The 27473-nt window shown below is 43.7% G+C and overlaps 1 protein-coding gene across 4 annotated transcripts; it reads right to left on the bottom strand.

Moving 5' to 3' along the window:
- Positions 1 to 1297: 1297 nt before the first annotated feature.
- LOC139020125 (mitoregulin) lies at positions 1298 to 26562 on the bottom strand. 4 transcript variants are annotated; one of them, XM_070429756.1, is made up of 5 exons: positions 26257 to 26354; positions 18489 to 18611; positions 8889 to 9024; positions 5026 to 5078; positions 1298 to 2412 (listed from the first exon to the last, which is right to left on the bottom strand). In XM_070429756.1, the coding sequence occupies exons 2-5, from the start codon at positions 18605 to 18607 to the stop codon at positions 2346 to 2348; spliced, it is 375 nt and encodes a 124-aa protein (XP_070285857.1). In that variant the 5' UTR covers positions 18608 to 18611; positions 26257 to 26354; the 3' UTR covers positions 1298 to 2345. The 4 variants fall into 4 exon arrangements, with proteins under 4 accessions (XP_070285857.1, XP_070285859.1, XP_070285858.1 ...); XM_070429758.1 differs by lacking the exons at positions 1298 to 2412; positions 5026 to 5078; positions 8889 to 9024 and having other exon boundaries at positions 18476 to 18611; positions 26257 to 26562; XM_070429757.1 differs by lacking the exons at positions 1298 to 2412; positions 5026 to 5078; positions 8889 to 9024; positions 18489 to 18611 and adding an exon at positions 25509 to 25671 and having other exon boundaries at positions 26257 to 26562.
- Positions 26563 to 27473: the final 911 nt, after the last annotated feature.

The following is a 27473-nucleotide window of genomic DNA, read 5'->3' on the forward strand; positions in this document are numbered from 1 at the left end:
GCATCACTGACACCCCCTTCCCTCTATCTTAGTCATAATTCTTGGTTCAGTACCATGTAATGACCTTCCAACACTACAGATTCTAAGCCCTCAGACCTCTTGTCCTCCATGCAGTGTAGGAGCAGCGTGATGGAAATATAAGAGCCAAGTTCTTGCTGGGGGCTGGGGTAGTGCTTATAGGAGAGTCAAGTCAAATGCCCTAAATCTCAAGGGAAACACAAGCAATTGTAGTTTCCTGGGCAACACAGATGATGCCTGGGAGAGACCCATTCAGTGTGTGGGACCACGAACTGGGCAGACAGGGGGATGGCTCCGTTGCAGGTCAGGCGGCCCATTTAGAATTTGGAATTAAACACAGTGTGCACTGCCCTTGTATGACTCAGGGCCAGGTAAACAGGAATGCCTGCTGCCTACAGTTTGTTACAGGAAGAGGACACGCTGGAGCCACAGCAGTGAAGTAAGAATAGGCCCCACAATGAAAGGCTAATTCATGGTAAGGGGTCCAGAGAGGCCAGGGGCTGGGTGCTTTGTCCTCCCTTCTGTGAAGAATGAGGCTGGATACACTTTCCCCCTCGGATCAGGAGCCACCAAGAGCACTTTGGAACCAGAGCCCAAACTAGGGCCTCAGCTGGGATGTTTACATTTTGCTGGTCATCTATGCATATCCCAAAGCAGCTCAACTATCACCTCGATCTGACAAACCTTCACGTCATCCTACACACAAATCACCTCCTCACCATTTGTCTCTCCGCTTTACCTTTTGTTCAGAGCACGCAGCACATCCTGACTTCAGGTTATGCATGTGGTGGCTGGTCTGACTCTTTCATGCAAACATGCCATCATGACAAGCTCTTTGGGTTGAGCACTGCGTTTCTAGTGCCTGGCCCATAGGAGGCGCTCAATACATACCTGGTAAAGGAGCCAGGGAATGAATTCCTCTTAACCCAACCTACAAATGTGAGGAGATCCCAATCAAAATTCCAAGGAAATATGATCAAATGATTCAAAATTCATACATACTAAAATTTAAAATATGTATATTTTTGAAACTAATTTTATTTGCAGGAAATGATTCAAAACGAATTGAATAAATGTTCAGAGGTACCTATACAATGATGATCATCACAGAATTGTTCATAAATCAGAAAACAAAATAATTTTACATCCAATAACTACTGTCAAATTATATGATTTATGATGGAGCAGGACAAAAGATACTTGAAGATATAATTTTCTGGAAATATTTTTCATATTAATAGAATACATTATCAAACAGCGATATAACATAAAATGGTTTATAAATATAGATAAGTGTATATTTATTTATACAGTGAGCATATCTGAAAGGATACATATAAATATATATATATAATTATTTCCAACTTAGTGTGTGAATGATCACTTATTTTAAACTTTTCTCTTTTCCACCTATAACCATGAAATATTTGTGAAATAAAAAGAAGTCCACTTTTATTTTGGAAAAGAAAAATTGTGTCTAGTCCAATTGCGTTATTGTAAAGGTGAAGAAATTGGTCTCAAGATATAAATTATGTGTGTATTTGAGTACTGAAGGTGGGGATAAAGAAGTGTGTCCAGTATAATCCACCGGGAAAGAGGAGCAGGGATGGTTTTGCCTAAAAGTGGGCAGTTGTTTTAATTTTTTTCTGAACCAAATTGTATTTGTAACAATAAATCCCATGCCTACAATCAAATTGCATTGTGGCAAGACACTGGATTCAGAAGTACATACACTGGACTAATTGTATCACAGAACATTAATGCAACAAAATTCAGACACACAAATATCTCAGATTTCTTCCCTTCTTCATCCTCAAACACGTTTTCTTGTTTTTACACAGGTGTATTCTGATTTGTTTCTCAGCATGCTCTTAGGATGCTCAATTGCCTGGCTCTCTGCTGATGATTTTATATTTATTTCTATTTCCACTCTATTCCACGTCATCTTGTCCATTCTTTAAGCTTCTTGCTATGCTTTTTTCTTTGTGATTTTCTCCACTTTCAAATCACATACTAACATAGTTGAAGAAAAACATTTATTTTATTGTCAGTAAAAAGTCACAACTTCCTAAATTGTTGTAGTTCTTATTGTTTTTTCTTGTTTTCATGTAGAATTTCACTGCTGGACATTACACATATCCAGCAAAATATATGGCATTTGTTGTGTTATCCTTAAAAATATTTTGTATTTTCTCACATCATTAAACTTTTAGCTAAGACCTAAGAGTTTCTAAAATGAGAGATTTTGTACCCAAACATGTTTTCCATGAGGTCAAAATCTATAAAAATGAGCTCATGTTAAAAATCATGTCCACTTCTGCTGTCAATCATTCAATGACTTCCTTTTGTCTCAGAATAAAGGTCTGAGTGTTCCACTGGTAGGACTGGATGTACCTGCAGGACAGAATGGCACCTGTGAGTTCCCATCTCCCATTTCATCCCAATCTGTACTTCCCCTTACTCTCCCCACTCAGCCACCTGGCCTTGCACTTCCCGAGTCCTTTCCCACCATAATCTTTGCCTGCACTATTCCTTTGGCCATGTACACAGTTCTCTTTCACTGCACCTTGTTAAGGCCTACTCACCTCTCCGATCTCAACTCAATTGTCGCGTCCTCAGGAGAGAGTCAGACCTCCCATTTGGGAATTCTCTAATGCAAACATGCAATGCTATCAACTACCCTCTAAGCACAGCTTTAGCCAGCATCCCACACATTCTTCATTACATTTCCATGTTTTGTTCAGTTCAAAATATGTTTAATTTCCCTTGAAATTTCCTTTTAACCCTTTGATTATTTAGAAATCTGTTGTTTCATTTCCACATATTTAAGAAATTTTCCAGTTATCTTTCTGTCACTGATTTCTATTTCAATTCCATGGGATCAAAGACACTCATTGTATTATTTGAAATTTTTAAGTGTTCAGAAGCATCTATCTGGCTTAATGTTCCATGTGCACTTAAGAGAATGTGTATTTTACTAGTTGGGGGTGAAGGGTTGTGCAAAGGTTAGATCCAGTTTGTTGATGCTGGTATTTGGTTCTTTCATATCCTTACCAATGTTCTGTCTGCCTGTTGCATAGATTACTGAGAAGTGGTAGAGTTTCCAACTATAACTGTGGCTTTGCACATTTCTCCTTTCAGTACCATCAGTTTTCACTTCATGCATTTTGAAGCTCTGATGTTAGGTGAACACACATTTGGGATTGTTACATCTTCTTGGTGAACTGTCCCTTTTATCATACAGTGTACCTCTCTATTCCTGGTAACTGTCTTGGTACACTTTTTCCACCCTTCTATTTTTTAACCTGCCTATCCTATATAATAAAAGGGCAATATGCAAATTGACCAACCAGCAGAACGACAGGTCACTATGACATGCACTGACCATCAGGGGGCAGATGCTCAATGCAGAAGCTGCCCCCTGGTTGTCAGTGTGCTCCCATAGGGGGAGTGCCACAGATCAGCCACAAGCCAGGCTGATGGCTGGCGAGTGCAGCGCAGTTGCGGTGGCGGTGGTGGTGGCGGGAGCCTCTCCCGCCTCCGCAGCAGTGCTAAGGATGTTCAACTGCAGCTTAGGCCTGCTCCCCCTAAGCCATCAGGTCAGTTGGACATTACCCGAGGGCTCCCAGACTGCTGAAGGGTGCCGGCCAGGTTGAGGGACTCATTGATTGGTTGCCTCCTGCATTTGCCCCAACCAGGGCTGGGAATGGAACCTGCAACCCAGGTATGTCCCCTTGATCAGGAATTGAACCAGTGACCCTTCGGTGCATGGGCTGATGCCAGCCAAGGCTCACTGTGGTTTTAATTTGCATTTTCCTGATTACATATTATATGTTGAGTATCTCTTCATATGCTTCTTGGTTTTTAATATGTTTTCTTTTTTTTAATGCTTTTGTCCATTTAGAAAATTGAGTTATCTTTTTATTTCTTAGACATCCTTGACTTGTTCATGATCTTAGGGGACAAGTGTTCAATATTCCACCATTAAGGATGACGATGCTAGCTTTAGTTTTCTCTTGTTGCCTTTTAGCAATTTGAGGACTTTCTCTTCTTTTCTTAGTTTTTGAGAATTTTTAAAAAAGCATAGGTGGGTTTTGAAATTTGTCAAATACTTTTTCTATATCTATTGAAATGACCACACAATTTTTCTTTTTTAGTTCTGTAAATATGGCAAATTACAGTATTTTTTTCTTTTCTTTTGCAGAATTAGGACACTTACTGAAAGAGAGGAACATAAATATTCTGATGATGAAGGTAAAGATGAGGACGATGAAGAAAGTGGCGGAGAGAAAGAAGAAACAGAAGAGGAAGAGAAACAGAAAAATGAGTCTCACCAGGTGGTGAGTGGAAGGGAGAAAGAATACACTGCTGTTGGAGATTTTAGTGGGCCAGGGATCATACATTTAAGGCAGATAGAAACAAGGCTGGGCCCTAACCTCAGGACCAATTCACATACCTAATAGAATAAAGAAATTCTACTTCTGTACCTGTGTTACATATTTCTGTTACTAATATTTTAGTTTCCAAGCCCTAGACGTTGAGAACTAAATTTTGATCAAGGAGATATAATTGGAAGCTTTTTGTGTGACATCCAGGAAACAGTCTTAAAAAGATTGCAGCTCAGGCCTTTTGACTTCTTGTTCCCTTTTCCTTCTCTTTTGCTGCTAGGAATGGTTAAAAGATCTAACAGCCAACTTAACCTACAGAGACACCCCTGGGAGAGCTGCCCCCACCTGTCCAGAGGGGAACATTCAATGGGGCCTCAGCCCCCTTTGACTCCTACCTCCCCCTGCTGCCAAGCATGAGAATCGTGCTTCGATCTAACTTAAGCCACTATTTGGGGATCTCCTATAACCCATAGTGGAGGCTAACCATAGCTTCTTTGCCACAACATTGATAGCTGTGATAGGCAGAAACAACCTGAATGTCCACCTGTGAAGCTGGAAGACTGTGCTGCCACCGAAAAGATGAGCCAGACCCGGACTGTGCGATAGGACCGCCACTTACTTGCTTCCTTGGCTGCTGACACTTGAAGTGCGACTCCTCCGAGTTGAGATGCGCTATTTAAGTGTAAAATACACATGAGAATTTGAAGACTTAGGATATAAAAATATTTGTTTTACTGTTGATTATATGGTGAAGTGGTAATATATTTTATATGCTGACTAATATTAAAAAGCATGTCACCTATTCTTTCAATGACTGTCTGACTTCTTTAAATGTTTGGTATAGTGAAAAATATACATTTGATCTTTTTTTAAAAAAAATATTTTTATTGATTTTAGAGTGGAAGGGAGATGGGGAGAGAGATAGAACCCTCAATGATGAGAGAATCCCAGGCATGTGCCCTGACCAGGAATGGGCTCCTGATTCATAGATCGACGCTCAACCACTGAGCCATGCTGGCTGGGCTACATTTGATCTTCATTCCCAGTTCAGAAGTGTCCTGTTCTTCATAATTGTACTTGAGTCTATGCTAATGTGGTGATGGGAGGGGGTGCTGTTTGCCAGAGAAACCAACCCTGTGATTAGAGGATGGGAACTTTCACCGCACCCTCCCCCATTCAGGAAGAGGAAAGGAGCTGGAGAGGGAATTCGGTCCCCAACGGCCAAGGCTTTAATCTCATGTCCACATAATGAAACCTCTATAAACCCCTAAAGGACGGGGCTGAGGGAGCTTCCAGGCTGGTGACCACGTCCAAGTGCTGGGGGCAGCGGCACACAGAGGGGGCATGGAAGTCCCAGGTCCTACTCCCTCCGCCCCCCACACCCTGGGCACCTCTTCCTGAGTCAGGTCCTTCATAATAGCCTGAGGAACACAAGTAAGGTGTTTTCCTGAGGTCTGTGAGTCCCTCTAGCAAATTCTCAAACCTGAGAAGGGCTGTGGGAACCGCTGAGTTTATAGCTGTCACTCAAATACAGGAGGCTCCCAGGACTTGTGACTGGCATCTGAAATAGGGCAATTCGTGGGCTGAGTCCTTACCTGTGGGATCTGCTAATTCCAGAAGTTAGTGTCAGAATGAATTGAACTGTTGGACCCCTGGTTGGTTTCAGACAATTGGTGTGGAAAACAACACATATTTGGTCCCGGGTGTTGTGGCTTAGCTGGTTGGGCATTGCCCCGTGCACCAAAAGGTTGCCGGTTGATTTCTGATCAAGGCACATGCATGGGTTGTACGCTTGATCCTCAGTAGGGGGCATGCAGAAGGCAGCTGATCAATGTTTCCCTTTTTCTTCCTCTCCCTTCCTCTCTCTCCCCCAAATCAATAAAAAAATCTTTTTGTTTTTTAAAGAACAACAACAACAACATGTATTTGGTGTCAGAGAAAGAAACCACACTTTTGGTGTTAGAAGTAGTGTCAGAAAAAAAAGATCTGTGTGTTACTAGAAAATTTAAAATTATATTTGTAGTTTCTGTTAAACAGCACTGATCCAGACAGATTACCTATGTATATTGACACAGAAAATGACCGTGCTTTTTCATGAAATAGAAAAAAAAATAGGCCACAAACAGGAATGTATAGTTTGTTCATATTCTAGTATGGGATCATGCATGTGTGGAAGTTAACACAAAGTTAACTGTGGTTTTGCTTTATGACAAACAATAAACCTTGATTAATTTTTATGATTAGCCCGAATCTCCAAAGCAACTTGATTGTGAGATGACACTGTAGGGCTCACCTGCATAAGAACACTCACAGGTCTGAGGATTATTAACACACAGTATTTCCCCATGTCCTGTTCCTCAAAATTAAATCAAATTCTACACATCAAGTCATTCATTAGTCAGTTGATCCAAGAATATAGCTTAATTTTTATGAAAAATTACAAGACCTTGGCTGAAAAGGAAAGAATAAACAATACTAACCTCCAGGTAGGTTCTGGGAATGAGACCTTTCTTTCCTTTGGCATTCTTAGTCATCTACCAACCATCAGGTTTTATTTCAAGCGTGAGGAGAATTTCCCCTTCCTTTAAGCAAAGCAAAATAATAAATTTTACATTAAATTTTACCCCTGTTTTCCACACAGCTGATTCCTACAGCCAGTCGGCCTGGTGGTCAAATCCCTCTAGTGTTAACTACAACAATTAAGGCTTGGCTAGAACAAGACTGCGCACAAAGACCACAAGGGGGTGCACCAAGAAAGCATAAAAGATGCGGAGACAAAAAAACATGACAGAAATGGAGGATATGGAGCTAAGAATCGCAATTTTGAGGGCTTGCTATAAACTTGAGCAGAGCCTCACGAAAACTAATGAGACCCTCGATGCTACGATAAAGAAATTAGAAAGTAAGCATACACGGACTGAAATAAAGAATATTATACCAAATAGCAGACCAGAGGAGCACAAGAATCAAACCAAAGATTCGACAAAAAACACCCAACTGGAAAAGCAAAATGAAAAAAGAATCCGAAAGTGTGAAGATAGTGTAAGGAGCCTCTGGGACAGCTTCAAGCGCACTAATATCAGAATAATAGGGGTGCCAGAAGATGAGAGACAGCAAGATATTGAAAACCTATTTGAAGAAATAATGGCAGAAAACTTCCCCCACCTGGTGAAAGAAATGGACTTACAGGTCCAAGAAGCGAAGAGAACCCCAAACAAAAGGAATCCAAAGAGGACCACACCAAGACACATCATCATTAAAATGCCAAGAGCAAAAGACAAAGAGAGAATCTTAAAAGCAGCAAGAGAAAGAGACTCAATTACCTACAAGGGAATACCCATACGACTGTCAGCTGATTTCTCAACAGAAACTTTGCAGGCCAGAAGGGAATGGCAAGAAATATTCAGAGTGATGAATACCAAGAACCTACAACCAAGATTACTTTATCCAGCAAAGCTATCATTCAGAATTGAAGGTCAGATAAAGAGCTTCACAGATAAGGAAAAGCTAAAGGAGTTCATCACCACTAAACCAGTATTATACGAAATGCTGAAAGGTTTCCTTTAAGAAGAGGAAGAAGAAAAAGGTAAAGATACAAATTGTGAACAACAAACATGCATCTATCAACAAGTGAATCTAAGAATCAAGTGAATAAATAATCTGATGTACAGAATGAACTGGTGATTACAATGAATCAGGGACATAGAAGGGGAATGGACTGACTATTCTTGGGGGGGGGGAAGGGGAATGGGAGATGCAGGAAGAGAATGGACAAAAATCGTGCACCTATGGATGAGGACAGTGGGTGGGGAGTGACGGTGGAGGGTGGGGCGGGAACTGGGAGAAGGGGAGTTATGGGAAAAAAAGAGGAACAAATGTAATCAGAACAATAAAGATTTAATTTTAAAAAAAAATTTTACCCCTAAATAGGAATTATTAAAACTATTTTTAATAAATATAAGAGTATTTACTCTTTTACCATTTTACTACCAGGTACCTTTGATAACAATTTTTTAAAAATATATTTTTATTGATTTCAGAAAGGAAGGGAGAGGAAGAGAGAGATAGAAATATCAGTGATGAGAGAGAATCATTGATTGGTTGCCTCCTGCATGCCTCCTACTGGGGGTTGAGCTTGCAACCCAGGCATGTGCCCTTAACTGGAATCAAACCTGGTACCCTTCAGTCCACAGGCCGACACTCTATCCACTGAGCCAAACAAGCTAAGGTGACTTTGATAACAATTTCACATGACTACTTTTTAAATTATAAGTACTACTTATTTTATTTAAACATATTGAGTCTTTAAAAGCTTAGTATCAGGAATATGTAACACAGGTACAGAAGTAGAATTTCTTTATTCTATTAGGTATGCAAATTGGTTCTGAGGTTAGGGTCCAACCTTGTTTCTATCTGTCTTTAATGTATGACCCCTGGTCCACTAACAGTAAAATCTCCAACAGCAATGTATTCTTTACTCACCACCTGGTGAGACTCATTTTTCTGTTTCTCTTCCTCTTCTGTTTCTTCTTTCTCCCCACCTCTTTCTTCATCATCCTCATCTTTACCTTCGTCAACAGAATATTTATGTTCCTCTCTTTCAGTAAGTACCCTAATTCTGCAAAAGAAAAGAAAAGGACTATTTCCATGATATGTATCACTTGAAATAATATTTAAGATCAGATGAAGTCAGAGTATAACTTCTATACATAGGAGAACTGGCCATACTGAAACTGACAAATAAATAAGGAAGAAGCATGGCTAATGGTTTATACCATCTAGCTAAGAATATGGGACTTGAGGGGCTGCGTGGTGAAGGAGTTATATAGCAGGAAGGCAAGTGACAGGGAGAGCATGCGCGGGACTAGTGGCCAAGAGACGTTCACTCTGGTCCTGGACTCATCTACCCAGCAAACTGCTTGAGCATTAATCAGCGCACAGTGCTTAGAGCACTGGCTCCGAGTTTAAATTCTGGCTCTACTCCTGCTTGCTGAGGAATAACTGATTTACAGGCAGTAAATCATAAGCTCCTCATTCCTCATTGATAGAGTGGAGATAATAACAGCACTTGCTTCATGAGGAGTATATGAGTTACCGACTCACAGTGTTTGGAACAGCGTCTGCCCCACAGCACGCTTGTAACAAAGGTCAGCGCTGACGATGTGAAGTATGGTAGCAATCATCTCAGATAGAAACTGTAATTTAACTCTAACCCTACTGTTTGGCTTAACACTAAAAAAGTTATTTTGATTTTCTGAATTATATAAATCATCCCATTCGATTGAATGCCTTATTGATTGTAATGTAAACATCCCATTGATTGTGATCTTACTGGTTTTAAAAAGCAAATTCCTCTGTACCTGGGAACCAGGACTGGCTCTGTTGCAAAGACCACAGCTCCCTCTTAACATTTTTTACAAGCAGGTCACGGTTTAGCCAGGGGTGAAGAGCCTAACTTTTCTAAGGTATGAGCCTGTGACCTTCCGGGGGTATGAGTCTGTAACCTGTGACCTTTCTAAGATATGAGTCTGTGACCTGTGTTGCGAAATGGAGCAACGAACTTTGTGTGTGTTTAGCCAGTCAGTTTTGTGGTTTTTGTGAAAACCACATCTTCTACATCTGGTCGGGGCTGCAGTTCGGTCCTTGCTATGGCGGGATGCTGTAACTGCAGTCACTGGCCAGCTAATAAAGGCTCCTAAATTCTACCCTTTGGCTCTGGTGGTCGACTCTTACGGGTTGCCCCATAACAGATGCTAGTCCGTGTCAGACATGGTGGTTACACAGGTGAGACAGACACAATTCCCCGTCCCCAAGGGGCATCTAGAAAATGGATAATTACTCCAGAGCTCAATAGGTACTAGCCTGGAGACACACGGGATGCTAAGGAAACACAAGAGGGGCACCTAACCTAGACCGCATGGCTGCGGATCAGGAAACACTCAGAAATAGGTCTTGAGAGATGAGTTGGAGTTAATCAGGTAAAAGGAAGTAGCAAGGAGGGGGAGGAAGGGAGAAAGGAGGCTCAAGATCAGGGAACCTCAAGTAGGTCACTAATGCAGGACAGGCTTGGAGAAATGCGAGAGGTGAGGCTGCGAAGAGGTGAGCAGAAGGCATCCAGGTGAGCATCATGCAAAGATGTAAAGTCCCTAAGATGAAGTGAGAGGGCAGGATCTGCTCCGCACTTTAGAAAGATGGCTACACATGGGGGACAGACTGGAGGAAGGGCTAAAGGAAAGATGGCTGTGAAGAGTGACACAGGGCCACAGTATGGACTAAGAAAAAAGCATTAGGGAGGAAGAGAAAGACATTTTGGAAAGATGTGCAGGAGGTAAAATGGAAGGTGAGGGAAGGGAGAGGAGTTCAAATAATACTGGCTGGGATAAGTTGCTAAATCTCTGAGCGTTACTTATTCATTCAACATTCAGCAAAGTCATCAAATGTTTACAGGACACCTACTGCGTGACAGACACTGTGTGCTTGGCAAACAACAGCAAAACAGAGGTTTTTGCTCGCCTACAGATTACATTAGAGAAATTTACCTTTAAAATGGTCATGTTGAGGCCCAGCCAGCGTGATTCAGTGGTTGAGCATTGACCTATAAGTAGGAGGTCATGGGACTCAATTCCTGGTCAGGGCACATGCCCGGGTTGCAGGCTCGATCCCTGGTGGGGGGTGTGCAGGAGGCAGCCAGTCAATGATTCTCTCATCATTGATGTTTCTATCTCTCTCCCTCTCCCTTCCTTTCTTAAATCAATAAAAATATATTTTGAAAAATAAAGTCATGTTTAGGATTCCCTATTATTGTTTATGTTGGTTTTTTAAGCTACTTCTTTACCTTATTTGATAGTGATTACTCTAGGTTTTACAATATGCATCCTTAACTTATCATAGTCTAACCTGAATTAATATTACATTTCACCCAAAATGAAAGACCTTTAAGATGATATCATCCCATGTGCCCTGCCAGCCCTTTTAGCTACTCCTGTGCCTCTGTTGTCACATATTGACTTCTGCATAGAGTCGATCCTTATTATTTGCAGATTCTGTATTTGTAAATTTACCTACTTGCTAAGATTTACCTGGTAACCCCCAAATCAACACTTGCAGTGCTTTTATGGCCATTCACAGATGTGTGCAAAGCAGCAAAAAATTTGAGTTGCCCGATGTCATATTTGTGACACTCTGCCTTCCTTTTTCAGCTCTTGGACTGAAAACGAGTACCATTTGGCAGTCTATTTAGTTCAGGAATTTTGCATTTTTGTGCTTTTTGTTGATAATTCTGTCATTTAAAGTGACCCCCAAGCATATTGCTGAAGTACTCTGTAGTGTATCTACAAAGATGTAAAGCAGAAAGTGTGAGATCCCATGAGTGATGTAAGAAGGGAAGTCATCTATATAGAACATACCATGTTCATGGATTGGTAGAATCAACATCATTAAAATGTCCATACTATCCAAAGAAATCTATAAATTCAATGCACTGCCCATTAAAATACCAAAAGCATATTTCACAGACCTAGAATGAACTCTCCAAAAATTCATCTGGAATAACAAAAGACCCCGAATAGCTGTAGTGATCCTGAGAAATAAGAACAAAGTAGGTGGGATCTCAATACCTTATATCAAGCTGTATTACAAAGCCACTGTTTTCAAAACTGCCTGGTACTGGCACAAAAACAGGCATATAGATCAATGGAATAGAATAGAGAATCCAGAAATCGACCTGAACCAATATGCTCAATTAATATCTGACAAAGGAGGCAAGAACATTCAATGGAGTCAAGACAGTCTCTTTAATAAATGGTGTTGGGAAAATTGGACAGATACATGCAAAAAAATGAAACTAGACCACCAACTGACACCATAAACAAAAATAAACTCAAAATGGATAAAGGACTTAAATGTAAGATGGGAAAACATAAAAATACTAGAGGAATCCAAAGGCAACAAAATCTCAGACATATGCCAAAGCAATTTCTTCACTGATACAGCTCCTAGGGCATTGGAAACTAAAGAGAAAATAAACAAATGGGACTACATCAAAATAAAAAGCTTCTGCACAGCAAAAGAAACCATCAACAAAACAACAAGAAAGCCCACTGCATGGGAGAACATATTTGCCAATGTTATCACCGATAAGGGTTTAATCTCCAACATTTATAGGGAACTCATACAACTTAACAAAAGGAAGATAAACAATCCAATCAAAAAATGGGCAAAGGACCTAAATTGACACTTTTCAAAAGAGGACATTCAGAAAGCCAAGACACATATGAAAACATGTTAAAAGTCACTAATCATCCGAGAGATGCAAATCAAAACAACAATGGGGTACCATTTCACACCTGTCAGAATGGCTATCATCAACAAATCAACAAATGACAAGTGCTGGATTCGGAAAAAAGGGAACACTCGTGCACTGCTGGTGGGAATGCAGACTAGTGCAGCCACTATGGAAGACAGTATGGAGTTTCCTCAAAAAGTTAAAAATGGAACTCCCATTTGATCCAGTGATCCCACTTCTCGGAATATATCCCAAGAAACCAGAAACACCAATCAGAAAGGGTACATGCATCCCTATGTTCATAATGGCACAATTTACCATAGCGAAGATCTGGAAACAGCCTAAGTGCCCATCAGCAGATGAATGGATTAGAAAACTGTGGTACATCTACACAACGGAATACTAGCTGCTGTAAAAAAGAAGGAACTCTTACCATTTGCAACAGCATGGATGGAACTGGAGAGCATTATGCTAAATGAAATAAGCCAGTCAATGAAAGAAAAATACCACATGATCTCACTCATTTATGGATAATAAAGACCATTATAAACTGATGAACAAAAATAGATACAGAGGCAGAGCAGCATTGAACAGACTGTCAAACTACAGCAGGAAGGCTGAGGAGGGTTGGGGGGCGGGAGCGGGGGGTAAGAGGTCAACTGAAGGACTTATATGCATGCATATAAGCATAAAGACACTGGGGGGTAGAGGAGGCCGGGGGAATGTCAAGGCGGGGGTGGGGGGGGGGAGGAGACATATGTAATATTCTTTGTAATACTTTAAGCAATAAAACAAAATTTTAAAAAAAAGAAAGAAGGGAAGTCATCTATATAATAAAAACCCAGTGATCATAACACCATAACGACCAAAGACTGGTCACCAGGAGGTGCATTGATGGGTCCAGCAGCACTGGCGGGACTTGACGCTGGGTCCCAGGGCATGCTGGGTCTGGGTCTCATGCGATTTCGCACCCTGGGCCTCTAGTAATTGTCATAAGTTTGCCTTCAGGTAATTTATTATCTATTTGGGAAAACAAAGCAGAGATCTGAAAAGCTAAATAAACAAATGTGTGAAAATGTATGAAAATAAAGATGCTGCTTTTAATGTCAATATGTAAAAAGAAAATGTTTTGAATCATCTATTTACATATTTCCTCCTTTCATAAATGTTCTTTTATAAAAATATATTTTTATTGATTTCAGAGAGGAAGGGAGAGAGAGAAAGAGAGAGATAGAAACATAAAGATGAGAGAGAAGCCAAAACCGGTTTGGCTCAGTGGATAGAGCGTTGGCCTGCGGACTGAAGGGTCTCGGGTTCGATTCCGGTCAAGGGCATGTACCTGGGTTGCGGGCACATCCCCGGTGGGGGGTGTGCAGGAGGCAGCTGATCGATGTTTCTCTCTCATCGATGTTTCTAGCTCTCTGTCTCTCTCCCTTCCACTCTGCAAAAAAAAAAAAAAAAATCAATAAAATATATTTTAAAAAAATTAAAAAAAAAAGATGAGAGAGAATCACTGATCAGCTGCCTCCTACATGCTCCTCCTGGGTATTGAGCCTGCAACCCTGGCATGTGCCCTGACTGGGAATTGAACTGTGACTTCCTGGCTCCAAGGATGACACTCAACCACCAAGCTACACCAGCTGGGCTCGTAACTATTCTTTGACAACTGGAGGCAGAAACATGCCCTGCTTCCTGCTGAAGGGGAAGTAACAGCCTTTGCAAAGTGGAAAGGAATCTGATGGTCTAAAAAGCCCAATTTGTGGGAAGCAGAAAGGAACATATCAATGAATCAGACTCTTCAAATGCTGTTCCTTATTTTTATGCTGTATCCTCAGAAAATGCTAAGGATGTAGTTGCAAGGACTCTAGAACTCCCACTGATTTCCAGTGCTGAGAACAACAAGTAGCTGGTATTAAATTTAATCTTCTACCAGAAACAGCTCTAAAATCTGGACAAATATATAAAACTAGAGGCCTGGTGCATGAAATTCGTGCACAGATAGGGTCCCTAGGCCTGGCTGGCGATCAGGGCTGATCGGGGCCTTCCAGCTGCTGGCAGGGGCCTTCCTTCATTCCGTGCCACCCCCTGGTGGTCAGCACACATCATGGCAAGCAATTGAACTCCTGGTCTCTGGTCAAACTCCTGAGGGGACACTTTGCATATTAGTCTTTTATATATATAGATGGCTGTTTGACATCACTGAACATCGACCAAGCAGGACTGAGGTCTTCTGCATGTCTCCTGGGCTCTCACACTGTCTACTGTGCTCTATGACTAGTGTCCACTGATTATCCTATTACTGCTATTTGTTTATATCTAGACTGTTGAGGCAGGATAGTTGGATGTTAGAAGTTTTGACAAGTGAGAAAAGGGAAAGTGAGACAGATGGGTAGACAAATAGGGCCAAACAATTCAAGCAATTTACAGCCAGCTTGTAAATAGAAAGATCTTATCTTCCCTGACCAAGGACACTTGAGAGCACATGGTTTACAACTCTCCTCCCTAACCAGACAGCAATAGCTTAAGTCACCCTATTCAGGGAGATAGATAAGAGAAACCCAGTTAGTGCCATTAACACCAGCCCAAACCAAGGATGGGTAAAGTCAGAGGAATAAAAAACAAAAAACTCAATTAGAACCAAAGAAATACAAGAAAGAGACAAAGCTGACCATAAAATGACCTGGTCCTTGTAGGCACTAATTTTGGAAGATCAACATATTAAAAAACACTCCTGGCCCAGCTGGGTAGCTCAACTGGTTGAGTGTCACCCAGTGCACCAAAAAAATTGCAGGTTCAATTCTTGGTCAGGGCACATGCCCAGGTATGGGTTCTGTGCCCAGTCTGGGTGCATATAGGGAGGCAACTGATCGAAGTTTCACTCTCTTGTCGAGGTCTCTCTCTCTCTCTCTCTCTCTCTCTCTCTCTTTCTCTCTCCCTCTCTCTGTCCCCTCCTTCACCCTCTCCCTCGCCCTTGCCCTTTCCCTTCCTCTCTCTCAAAAAAGATAAATAGCCCTAGCCGGTTTGGCTCAGTGGATAGAGCATCAGCCTGTGGACTGCAGGGTCCTGGGTTTGATTCTGGTCAAGGGCACATGCCCGGGTTGCAGGCTCAATCCCCAGTAGGGGTGTGCAGGAAGCAGCCGATCAATGATTCTCTCTCATCATTGATGTTTCTATCTTCCTCGCTCCCTCTCCCTTCCTCTCTGAAGTCAATAAAAACATATTTTTTAAAAAAGGTAAATAAATAAAAACATATTACAAAAAAAGATACATAACAGACATTATAAAAAAAGAATAATTATGTCTGTGTTGAGGAGTTCACCTAACGAATAAAAACAAAAACAGATTTGAAGATGGCGGCATAGGTAAAAGCCTGTACTCGCTGCCTCCCACAACCACATCAAAATTACAACGAAAACACAGAACAACCATCATCCAGAACTGCTGGAAAGCTGGCTGAATAGAAGTCCTACAACTAGAGAGGTAAAGAAGGGAGCACACTGAGACTGGCAGGAGGTGCAGAGGTGCAGAATGGGCTGGTCCTGCATCCACTTTGTGCCGCTTTTTAAAATTTAATCTAATGTAATTTAATTAATTAATTAATTTTTTTGTCTGAGCATAGTCTTTATCTCTCTTGGATAAATCCTCAGAAGTGGTGTGATTTCTTTTTTCTTTTAAATTGTTTTATTGCTTAAAGTATTACCAAGAGCCGCTTTTTTAATTGGGAGAGAGATCGTCTCTGCAGAAGCTGCCCAGAGGAGCAAAGGGTGCCAGCCCCACACCAGACCTCCAGCCCAGCGTCCCAGAGCTTGGAAGAAAAGTCCCCATAAGGCTGTAAAAACCAGTGGGGGTTGGGGCTCAGTGACACAGAACTTGCTGGAGACTCAGCTGTTTCTCTTAAAAGGCCGGCACCATGAACTGAATTTACAAGATCCCACTTCCTCTGAGCTCCAGCACCACGGTGAGGCTTTGGGGGAAACAGACACATATGAGAAGGAACTGGATTGTCTGGCATTGGGGCAGGAACTCGGGGCGACTTTATCCCAGACGGAGGTGCTCGCAGGGGTCATTGTTCCTATGCTGGGACTATGCACCTGGGTCAGGGAGCCCCAAACCTATTAATAAAAGGCCCAAGACCCAGCACTAGCCTGCCTTGCTTCCAAACCTAATACAAAGAGGAGGGATCTGCAGATATCTCGGTAGCTCATGCTAGGTGGCCCAGGCAGTGGCTGACTTTGCACCTCCCTGGAGAACCAAGAGCAAGTGTACCCAGTGGTCAGTGTGAGACCATACCAGATTACAACTCTACACATCCATAAGTGATACACTCAAGGGGAAGACTCAGTAAGCACCACAGCCCCACTGAAGCAAGTCCTGCTCCATATGGGTGTCTCCTGCACAGCAGCTCTCCCACTGTAGTCCCAGCTGATTCTTACAGCCAAATGGCCTGGAGGTCAAGGCCTCCCAGTGACACCAACAGCAATCAAGTCTCAACTATAATAAGACTGTGCTCACAGCCCACAAAGGGATGCACCCTGAGCTCCCATCTCAGATGACTGGAGAGGCTGAGCCACTGGGCCCTATAGAACACCTACTACACAAGGCCACTCTATCAACTCAAGGCGACATATCAGCTCTACCCAATACATAGAAATAAACATGGTGAAGCAACCAAAATGTGGAGACAAAGAAACATGTCACAAATGAAAGAAATGGAAGAAAGCAAACTACTGGATATAGAGTTCAAAGCCATGGTAATAAAGTTATTCAGGAATCTTCTAGAAACCTCCAAAAAAGTGGAAAAGGAACAGTCAGAAATTAAGCATACACTAACTGAAATAAAGAATAATATACAGGTATTCAACAGTAGAGTAGAGGATTCTGAGAATCAAATAAATGGTTTGAAATATGAATAAGTAAAAAACACCCAACCAGAAGAGCAAAAAGAAAAAAGAATCCAAAAATATGAAGATAGAGTAAGAAGCCTCTGGGACATTTAGATTATGGGTGTGCCAGAAGAAGAGGGAGAGCAAGATATTGAAAACCTATTTGAAGAAATAATGATAGGAAACTTCCCCTACCTGGTGAAAGAAATAGACTTACAAGTCCAGGAAGCACAGAGAGTCCCAAACAAGAAGAACCCAAAGAGGACCACACCAAGACACATTATAATTCAAATGCCAAGGGCTAAAGACAAAGAGAGAATCTTAAAAGCAACAAGAGAAAAGTAGTTAACTACCTACAAGGGAATGCCCATACGACTGTCAGCTGATTTCTCAAAAGAAACTATACAGGCCAGAAGGGAGTGGCAAGAAATATTCAAAGTATGAATTGCAAGGACCTACAAGATTATTCTACCCAGAAAAGCTATCATTTAGAATTGAAGGTCAGATAAAGAGCTTCACAGACAAGAAAAAGCTAAAGGAGTTCATCACCACCAAACCAGTATTATATGAAATGCTGAAAGGTATCCTTTAAGAAGATGAAGAAGAAGAAAAAGGTAAAGATACAAATTATGAACAACAAATACATATCTACCAACAAGTGCATCTAAAAATCAAGTGAATAAATAATCTGATGAACAGAATAAACTGGTGGATATAATAGAATCAGGGGCATAAAAAGAGAGTAGACTGACAATTCTCGGGGGGAAAGGGGTGTGAAATCTTTTCTGCACTAAGTCAAGACCACCCACACTCCGGATCTGGCCCCTTCCTGCGACGCTGTCATGTGTCTATATCTTGAGTGAAACATTAAAACTGGTGACCTCACATTTGCAAGAAGGAAGGGAAGAAGCGTACTCAGTTCTATTTTTTCTACTTATGGACATGGCAAGTTCCTGCAGTTGGTGGGTCAGCTTGTCCAAGAGACTGAGCTCCTCCTCCTTTTTCTGAGACAGTTCCTGGCAGTGCAGGTTCATTGGCCTAGGAGAGAACATAAGTCCATTTCACTGAAAAATTGATTTGTTTCCTATTATATTCACTTTAAAAGAAAAGACAACTCCAATAGTTGCTGGAAGACAAAGTTAATACCAGTATGAGACTAGGCCTCCCTTACACAGTAAGATGAAAAGAAATGTAAATGAGTAAGTTGGAATATAAACCAAATGAAATAACTTGTTTTTTGTTTTGTTCCCTTCTAGGTACTGTAGACGCTTTGTAGTTGGTAAGGGCTACATTCCAGGCAGAGTGGGTTTGTCGTAAAGATGGGCCCTAATCCCAAATGCCTGGCGAGTGTTGCTCAGTGGTTGACTGTTGACCTATGAACCAGGAGGTCATGGTTCGATTACCAGTTAGAGGCTCATCCCCAGTAGGGGTGTGCAGGAGGCAGCCGATCAATGATTCTCTCTCATTATTGATGTTTCTATCTCTCTCCCTCTCCTTCCCTCTCCGAAATAAAAAAAATACACATTTAAAAAAAATCATACAGAAGTCTTCAAGCAGGTAAGGCAGTTAGTGATTGTATGGCTTATGTTTAAAAGTGCACATGTATATGCTTTACCACCATTAGCCCGGGATCCTCACAGCCCCGCTCTAAGGCACACAGATATGATAAACAAAGCTCGGAAAGCTAAGTGACCCTGGGCTTCAGAGTCCTGCCTCTAAAATAAGGACAGCACCGTACTTGAAAATGCTTCTCCACCTACCCTAAAGCCCACAAGCCTAGGACCCAGCCAAGAGGACACTAAGAATGAGGATATGGCTAACAGGTAGTGTGCACCAAGAGGGATGCTAACAGTTTACAGGCATCGCCTCATTCAACCCTTAGAGCCACCCTCCCTCCAGATGGAGAAAGTGAGGTTCTAAAAGGTGAGCACAGCCCGTCAATGGTAATAACGATGCGGAGGCAGAGCCGAGGACCCCACAGCGGCCTCTTCCCATCACAGTGCATGTCCCCTTGACCTTGGCCTGTCCATTCACTTAGAGTTTTAGTTATTCCACAGACAGCTCATAGCATTTAGCTTAAGTCTTAGACATCCAAGTGAGAACTATAAAAACCACCAAAAATGAGCTACAGCTGAGGCTACTTTAAATATTATGTTATTTATATATTAATGTATTTTATAAATTAAATCATATTCATAACACCTAAGCTATAAAGAGGGAAATCAGTCTTAGGGCAATCCAAGGTCTTTCTATTGTGCAGGAAGAGAGTAAAGACACTGATTAAGTTCAGATTTAGTTAAGGCCCTTGTATAAGTCTTTGACTATTACATAAGCCTGTTTATGTACAGAAAGCCTGACAGTTAGCTCCTCTTTCTCTTACCTCACCCCTCACTCCTCTCCCTCCTTACCAGGGCACTCTTCTCTAAAACAAGTTAATGAATGAATGACCTGGGGAGACTTCTAGGTGCTAAAGAACTTCCCTGTACACCAGGGTACAGCCCACCCTACTCTGGCGCTGTGGGCTCCTCAGGCTAAAGGCTCACTCCCAGCCCCTGCAAATCCCTGCCCACACACAGAGAACTTCATTCTCATAAGGGAGAACCAGTAGGAAGGAGATCTAGATATACAACAGTAGAAAAACCTACAAGGTTCTCTACAATAGTCAATCTAGGCCCTCATTCTTAAATAAAAATGGAAAACCCAAGCACCACTGGACGTAATAAAGAAAACGAGCAACATGGTGAACCACATCCAGCACAGCTAGGGGTGAACCTGAGGAGGGGCAGTGAAGGATTAAAGAAGACAGACAAAAGAATACAGTTGGGGCTAGGTAGGTTCACTTGTGCCTGGATGAGGACATAGTGACCCAGCCTGTAAGCCATTAACATTTTACTCTACTTATTTGATCCATCTATTCATTAGTCTGCCTTATTTTTTTTATGTATTTCAAAATAAACTGCACCCTAGCCAGTTTGGCTCAATGGATAGAGCATCAGCTTGTGAATTGAAGGGTCCCAGGTTCAATTCTGGTCAAGGGCATGTATATCAGTTGCAGGCTCCTCCCTGGCCGGGGCCCTGGTCAGGGGCTTGCAGGAGGCAACCAATCGATGTGTTTCTCTCACATTGATATTTCTCTCTGACTTTTCCTCTCTCTTCTACTCTCCAAAAATCAATGGAAAAATATCCTCAGGTGAGGATTAAAAAATCTATATAATAAAAGCCTAATACGCAAATTGACTGAAAGGCAGAATGACCGGTCCCTATGATACGCACTGACCACCATGGGGCAGACATTCAACACAGGAGCTGCCCCTAGCCCGCAGGCCCCAGGCCAGCCAAAGTGGGTGCCAGCAGGGGGCCCCTGATAGCCCCACCAGTCACCTGCAGAGGGAGGCCAGTGGCAGTGGCAGTGGGGGGCAGGACTGGCACCAGGCCAGCCAAGGTGGGTGCCAGCAGGGGCCCCCCCGATTGCCCCACCCACTGCCCCACAGATCGGCCCTGGTCACCAGCCAGGCCTTGGTACCCTACCTGTGCACAAATTTTGTGCACCAGGCCTCTAGTAAATAAATAAAAATAAACTGCAGCCCTGGCCAGTTTGGCTCAATGGATAGAGCCTCAGCCTGTGAACTGAGGGGTCCCAGGTTCAATTCTGGTCAAGGGCATGTACCTTGGTTCGGGCACATCCCCAGAAGGGGTGCAGGAGGCCGCCAATCAATGATTCTCTTTCATCATTGATGTTTCTCTCTCCTCCCTTCCTCTCTGAAATCAATTAAAAAATATTTTTTAAAAAGCGTGACACTGTGATGAACGTTTTTATACATTAATATCTGGCCCAACTTTTTTATTATTATGTGTGATAAATTCCTGGAAATGTAATTATCCAGCCCAGGAGCCTGAATATTTGCTACATCCTGTCAAACTGTCTCCAGAAAGGCTGTCCCCTGTACTTCGGAGCAGCGCTATCCCGTGTCTGTTTCATCACACCCTCCCCAGCACTGAATATTGATTTTTTAAATGCTCCAGGAATCTTTCCTTTGCAATTACTTCATTACCTTTGAAGTTAACTTTTCTCATGTATATTAGTTAGACTTTATTTCTTCTTTAGTTCAAGGTCTTTGGTGGAGATATTCTTTGATTAATCCTATTTCATTTGCGTTCACGGGAAGCAATAGCAGCTTCCATGGAGGAAGGCTGCGGGAAAGGGGACTGGAGAGTGGAGAGAGTGGTGCTGGGCCAGATGTGGTTGGCAATGGTGAGGGGGTTCGGGAGGTGTTAGGCTCGGAGACTGAAATGTTAGGGTGAGGGCGCGCAGTCAAAGGTCACCGTTTGGGAGGTTGGGCCCCTGGGGTCTGGTGGGGAGGATGAGTGTCAGACCCGGGTTTGGTGAGGGGAGCGGTCTAGCCGGGAAGGCCCGTGGGTCCGGGCGGCTCCCGGGATTCAGGCGCCCCGCACTCGCCGCCAGCGCCGGGGCTCCGCACTGTCCAGGCCCGGCGACAGCAGGTCGGACCTGCAGCTTCAGCTCCGGGCGCTACACGGGCTGCGGGAGGCGCGTGGCCGCCCAGCCTGCACCTCCTCGCCTCTGAGCGGGCGAGCGGCCCCTCTAGGTGACGTCAGCTGGTGACGCCATCAGCGGGCGCTCGTCGCACAGCCTGATGCTGCCCTGGCTCAGGGAGACTTTCTGGAGGAGGTCCTGTCCCCCGACCCCGCCACCGCAGGTCGGAGCCCTCAGCCCCGCCACGTGGTCGTCTGTAACCGGCACCCAGAGGCGGGGTGGCGGTCGGGGGTTCCCACGGCGTCGGAAACCGCACGTCCACGGGTCCCACGGTCTCAGTGTTGCCACGTGACTGCAGGGCCCTGGTGTTATGCCACTACTTTCTGATGCCAGTTTTGTTAAACCAACCTGATACCATTTAAGCACCTTAAACTCTTAACCGCAAGGACAGCTTTCCTCTGCGCCCTCTGCCCTCCGGGACCCCCAGTTCTGTTGCCTACGCTCCTTGCAAAGGGCAGTTTCTAGTTCTTGGCCACGTGGGGTGTGGCTGACTTTTCATTCTAGGTTTGCACGTGGCCATCCTGAATTCTGTGAGGATGGGGACTCTGTTCTACAGCAAGCCTGTGAGCGAATAATCATCCCCATTTTACATCTACTCTCAGACTGAAGTGACATTTCCCCAAGTGGGACTGGATCCTATAAACCAATCCCCACGCTCCACTACACTGAACAAGAATGAGGATCGGAGCTCAACTTTCACGCGAGGAGCTGCTAGGCTCCTTCAGAACCACACACAATGATGCCACATGGCCCAGGCCATGCTGTTTGTGTACTTTTTTTCTTCAAGTATAATTTAAAGTGACAACAAGCGCCCACCTCAGTTTTCACACTGAACACTCCCCCACGTCACTCACTCACATTAGGATTCAGAACATGACAAGCACCCCAACAGTCTCTCCTCTAGGCCAGTGGTTCTCAACCTTGGCTGCACATTAGAATCACCCGGGAATCTTTTTAAAATCCTGATTTCTGGGCCTCATCATTAGTAACAAAGAAACAGAATTTCCGGAGGATGAGGCCCAGGAATCAGGATTTTAAAAAGATTGCCAGGTGATTCTAATGTGCAGCCAAGGTTGAGAACCACTGCTCTAGGCCCTACCCAGTCCACCCCCCTCACACCAAAAGTTAACACGACCCCAATTGCTAACAAAACCTGGCTTTGCCTTTTGAACTCTGCGATGGGATCATCCATGTGTCCTGGCAGCGTGTCGGGCTTTTCCCTCAACATGTTGGTGAGATGCACCTGTATCGCTGTGTGTGGTTGTAGTTTGATGGACTCAGACTCATTCCTTGTGCTGTAGCTGGACAGTGGGTAGTTTCCAGGTTAGGGCTACTACAACCTAGTGCTACTATTTACATATGTACACAGTGGGAACACATGTGCTCAATGCTGGCCACCGGGCATATTATATGTTCGGGTTTAGTAGATACTGCCTGTTTTCCCACATGTGTCCTGATTTATTCTCTACAGCAGGGTATGGGTTTTTGTTCATGTCCTGGTCAACAGTGGGCACCATCTGCTTTTTGCAGCTCATGTCATTATTTTAAATTAATTTCTCCATTATGGCTCATACTTAAGTTCACTTGAATAGCAGGACATAAGTATTTCCATTAAAATGTTTGTAATCAATGATAAAGTGGTAAATGCTATATTTTAAAATCAATTACTAAATCACTACTTCTAAGTGATCTTGTAAGAGGTAAGCAAAAAGAAAAAATAATTACACTGATAATCCGTTTATGAAGTCCTTATTTTAAATGTCTATAAATAAATTAGGAAAAAATTTTCTGTATCTGATTTATAGGGATATATATATGTATATATATATATTGATTTCAGAGAGAGAGGGAGAGAGAATCATTGATCAGCTGCCTCCTGCACGCCCCACACTGGGGATCGAGCTGGCAGTCCGGGCATGTGCCCTGACCAGGAATCGAACCATGACCTCCAGGTTCATAGGTTGATGCTCAACCACTGAGCCATGCTGGCTGGGCAAGGGATGTGCTTATTTTAAATGGAAATGAATACAGTTTAACTCTGTTGAAGGAAAAAATACCCCTCCCCTACATATATGTGTAAGTATGAGCAGTGAAGGATGAAAAAAGTATATTACACTTGTTCACCTCAGGTAGAAATATGACTTCAATTTTACATATTTTTGTTCCATATTCAGAATTACAAGCATTTATTCCTGTGAGTCCTGGAACAGCATCATCATCGAAATTACTAGGGGGGGAGTGGTGGGGCGGTTGCTGAAACATGTATTTCCATGAGTGAACAGTTTATTTCCAAGGTATATGACTGGCATCATAACCTATCTCCCAACCTTTCTATTGCCAATTTTGCTACCATGGAAAAAGTCACATCTCCACGTGAGACAGTTTTTAGGGAAAACCCAACACCCATTTATGTAGGGCAAGGGGTAGATGGCTAGAGGAGAAATGGTGACAGAACCAATGTCAAAGGGAATTGCCCACCACAGAGCTGGGGACACAGGGCCATTGTGAAGAGGCAGGAAGCAGAAAACGAGAGAACGATTAGGAGTGGAATGGGGTGGCTGAAACCACATAAGCTCCTGGATAGGACATGGGGGGTGAGCAGTACATGCCCTGAGGTGAGACAGGAGAGGGAGATGAGTGTGTCAGGGGGCTCCATGTAAGTACACTGTAATGGGAAACGCCAGGGAGCACCATGTGCCTTAAGAAACCTGCCTTGTCTCAAAGAGCCTGAGCTCTGGAGCCTCTCAGTGACTTGGAATGAGCAATGGCGACGAGGATACTTCAGCAACCTGCAGCCCAGATGGGACAGAGCCCTCAGCACCTGCATGCCAGTCCCTGAGTGCTGCATTCACAGAATGAACATAAGGTTGGAACTAACAAAGCATAATGGCTCCAGTGAAATGGATAAAATAAAGCTTTCTGTGGAAACAACTTTTCTGAATTTCCTGGTGTTAACCTGGAGCTGCCATTAAATTGGCTAAGACAAAAAATTAATCTTTAGAGGAACAAGCAAGGGCAGTGTTCTAGAAAACATCTCTTGCAAATCCACAATAACCAGGGACTTGGTCCCTCACTCTTGATTTTTACATATAGTTTGGATTTATCACTAAGCTCTATTCAAGAGGGTTTCTCCTTCACATGCACATTCCATTCTCCTGAAAGTGCAAATGTCTTATAGACAGCACTCTTACCCCAGTTATTTCTACACAGCCTCTTGCTTTTCTCATCAGGTTCAGTTAAACAAACAAACAAACAAACAAACAAACAAAAAACTGACCAAAAGGACTCATAACTGTGCCCAGGCCAACTCTGCTTTGCAGTTGTACCAGGAACTAGCATAGATTCCTTAAGAAACAAGGTATCTGCTTAAAAATGCAAATAGATCAGTTTTGGGCATGCAGATGTCTTGATGCAGTGAACTGCATGGCAGACAAGATACCCCTTGTCCTTTTAATGAAAGTTTCAAAGATGTTTAACATTTTATTTTAAAAATAAAATTGACTCATAAAGTGTAACGACAGATGATTTCTATCCATCTTCGACAAGCTGTTGGGAACAGAAAGAGAAAAAAGAGAGAGAAATAATCATTAACTTCAATTTATCCTATTGTAGAGCTAAAACATGAACTACAAGATCTGGTGTTACAGGTAAGAAAACGGACACCCTGAGCGCCTGCACAGCCCCGATGAAAAGCCAGGACTAGATTCAAGGCTCCTGACTTCCAGGTCCTTCTTCTTTCCATTCTGCCAGGCTGCGGATCACCCAGGGACTCAGACTGGAGAGTGCAAAACACGGACGCAAGGACTACGTGCTAACAAGGACATTGCTGAAAAGACTGATGAGAGAGAAACGGGTGTCAGGGACACCTTGGTCCACTCCTTCTTTTTTCCTTTCGCTTTCCCCAGTATTTACACTTTAAGTTGAATGCAGCGACATTGCACGTGGTAAGTAATTCCCTGCAAACACAAGCAATGAACTGAGCTAAGACACCAGCGCAAGTTCCTGGGGAAAGCAAAGCTCCCTCCTCTTTCTGGTGTCCGTGGGAGCAAGCCACCTCCTGTGGGCTGCCCCAGACCCCCGCCCCACTTCCAAGTCTCCCGTAGACTTGGAACCGCTGTAGGCACTGCTCACCGGCACTGGGCACTGAGGAGGAGGCCGGCTCAGGCTGGAGGCCCCGCGCGGGCAAGGCGAGGTGGGCGCACGGCGAGGGGGGCGCGCGGGAGCGGCGGGGCCCGCGGGGCTCAGGCCAGGTCCAGTTTCTTCTGCATCACCGCCAGCTTGTCCTGCAGCCTCCGCTTCCTCCAATCCAGGTAGCGTCTCCGCAGCCGGTTCGCCTGCCAGCCCACGAGCACCCCGGAGGCGAAGGCCAACAGCACGGACAGCTGCAGCTTCCTCTCGGACACGTCCGCCATCGCGGCCGCCGGCGCGCGGAAGGGCCTACGGCGCGGGACGGGGCCCACGGCGCGCGGCCCTGGAGGCGGAGGAGGCGAGCCCGGCGCCGCCTGCTGCGCGGTGGCGGACCTGCAGCGCCTGCACCGGGAGTTTGGGACAGATCTGTGACTTGCTGGGATGTCCTGTGGTCACTAAAACTCCTTACCAGACTGCAGACTCTTCTGGGGCTGGAGGAAGTAAGCAGGCCTGCTGGAGAAGCTCAAGTAGCAAAGCACTGATGTCGGCGCAGGGAACGCCGCAGCCCCAGCCAAAAGCTGGAGCCTCTGTCCTACCATCCACTGCCCTCAACGTGAGTAAGCACATTCTCCCCCAGCCCAGCCTCCAGGTGAGAGTCCAGCCTGGATTCTTCCCAGTAGCCTTGTGAGACCCTAATGGAGGACTCTTGTGCTTGGACTCTTCACCCCTGAGAATTCAGGTAATCTGTTACACAGCAATAGAAAACTGATCCAGGGTGGGGGAGGATGAAAAGGGTAAAGGGGTCAAATATATGGTGATGGGGGTGGACTAGACTGTTATATTGTAAATCAGAAGGTGCCTTAATCAATAAGCCACATTTATTTGGAGTCTTTTTTTTTAAAAATTAAATCTTTATTATTCAGTTTATTACATTTGTTCCTCTTCCCCCCCCCCAAAACTCCCCTCCTCTCAGTTCCCGCCCCACCCTCCGCCCTCACTCCCCACCCACTGTCCTCATCCATAGGTGCACGATTTTTGTCCAGTCTCTTCCCGCATCTCCCACTCCCCTTCCCCCCACCTCCCCCAAGAATAGTCAGTCCATTCCCTTTCTATGTCCCTGGTTCTATTATAATCACCAGTTCATTCTGTACATCATATTATTTATTCACTTGATTCTTAGATTCACTTGTTGATAGATGCGTATTTGTTGTTCATAATTT

The sequence above is a fragment of the Myotis yumanensis genome, unplaced genomic scaffold, assembly GCF_028538775.1.
Source record: "Myotis yumanensis isolate MYYU_CA2020_CCGP unplaced genomic scaffold, mMyoYum1.0.hap1 SCAF_11, whole genome shotgun sequence".
NCBI lineage: Eukaryota > Metazoa > Chordata > Mammalia > Chiroptera > Vespertilionidae > Myotis > Myotis yumanensis.

Excerpts from the sequence above, each read along its gene's own strand:
- LOC139020125 (XM_070429756.1), bottom strand. The coding sequence starts at position 18,607 with ATGAACCTGCACTGCCAGGAACTGTCTCAGAAAAAGGAGGAGGAGCTC. Across the intron at positions 9,025-18,488 it reads AGTAGAAAAAATAGAACTGA|AATTAGGGTACTTACTGAAA; the intron begins GTACGCTTCTTC and ends TTTCTTTTGCAG. Across the intron at positions 5,079-8,888 it reads AAAATGAGTCTCACCAGGTG|CGCATCTCAACTCGGAGGAG; the intron begins GTGAGTAAAGAA and ends ACACTTAAATAG.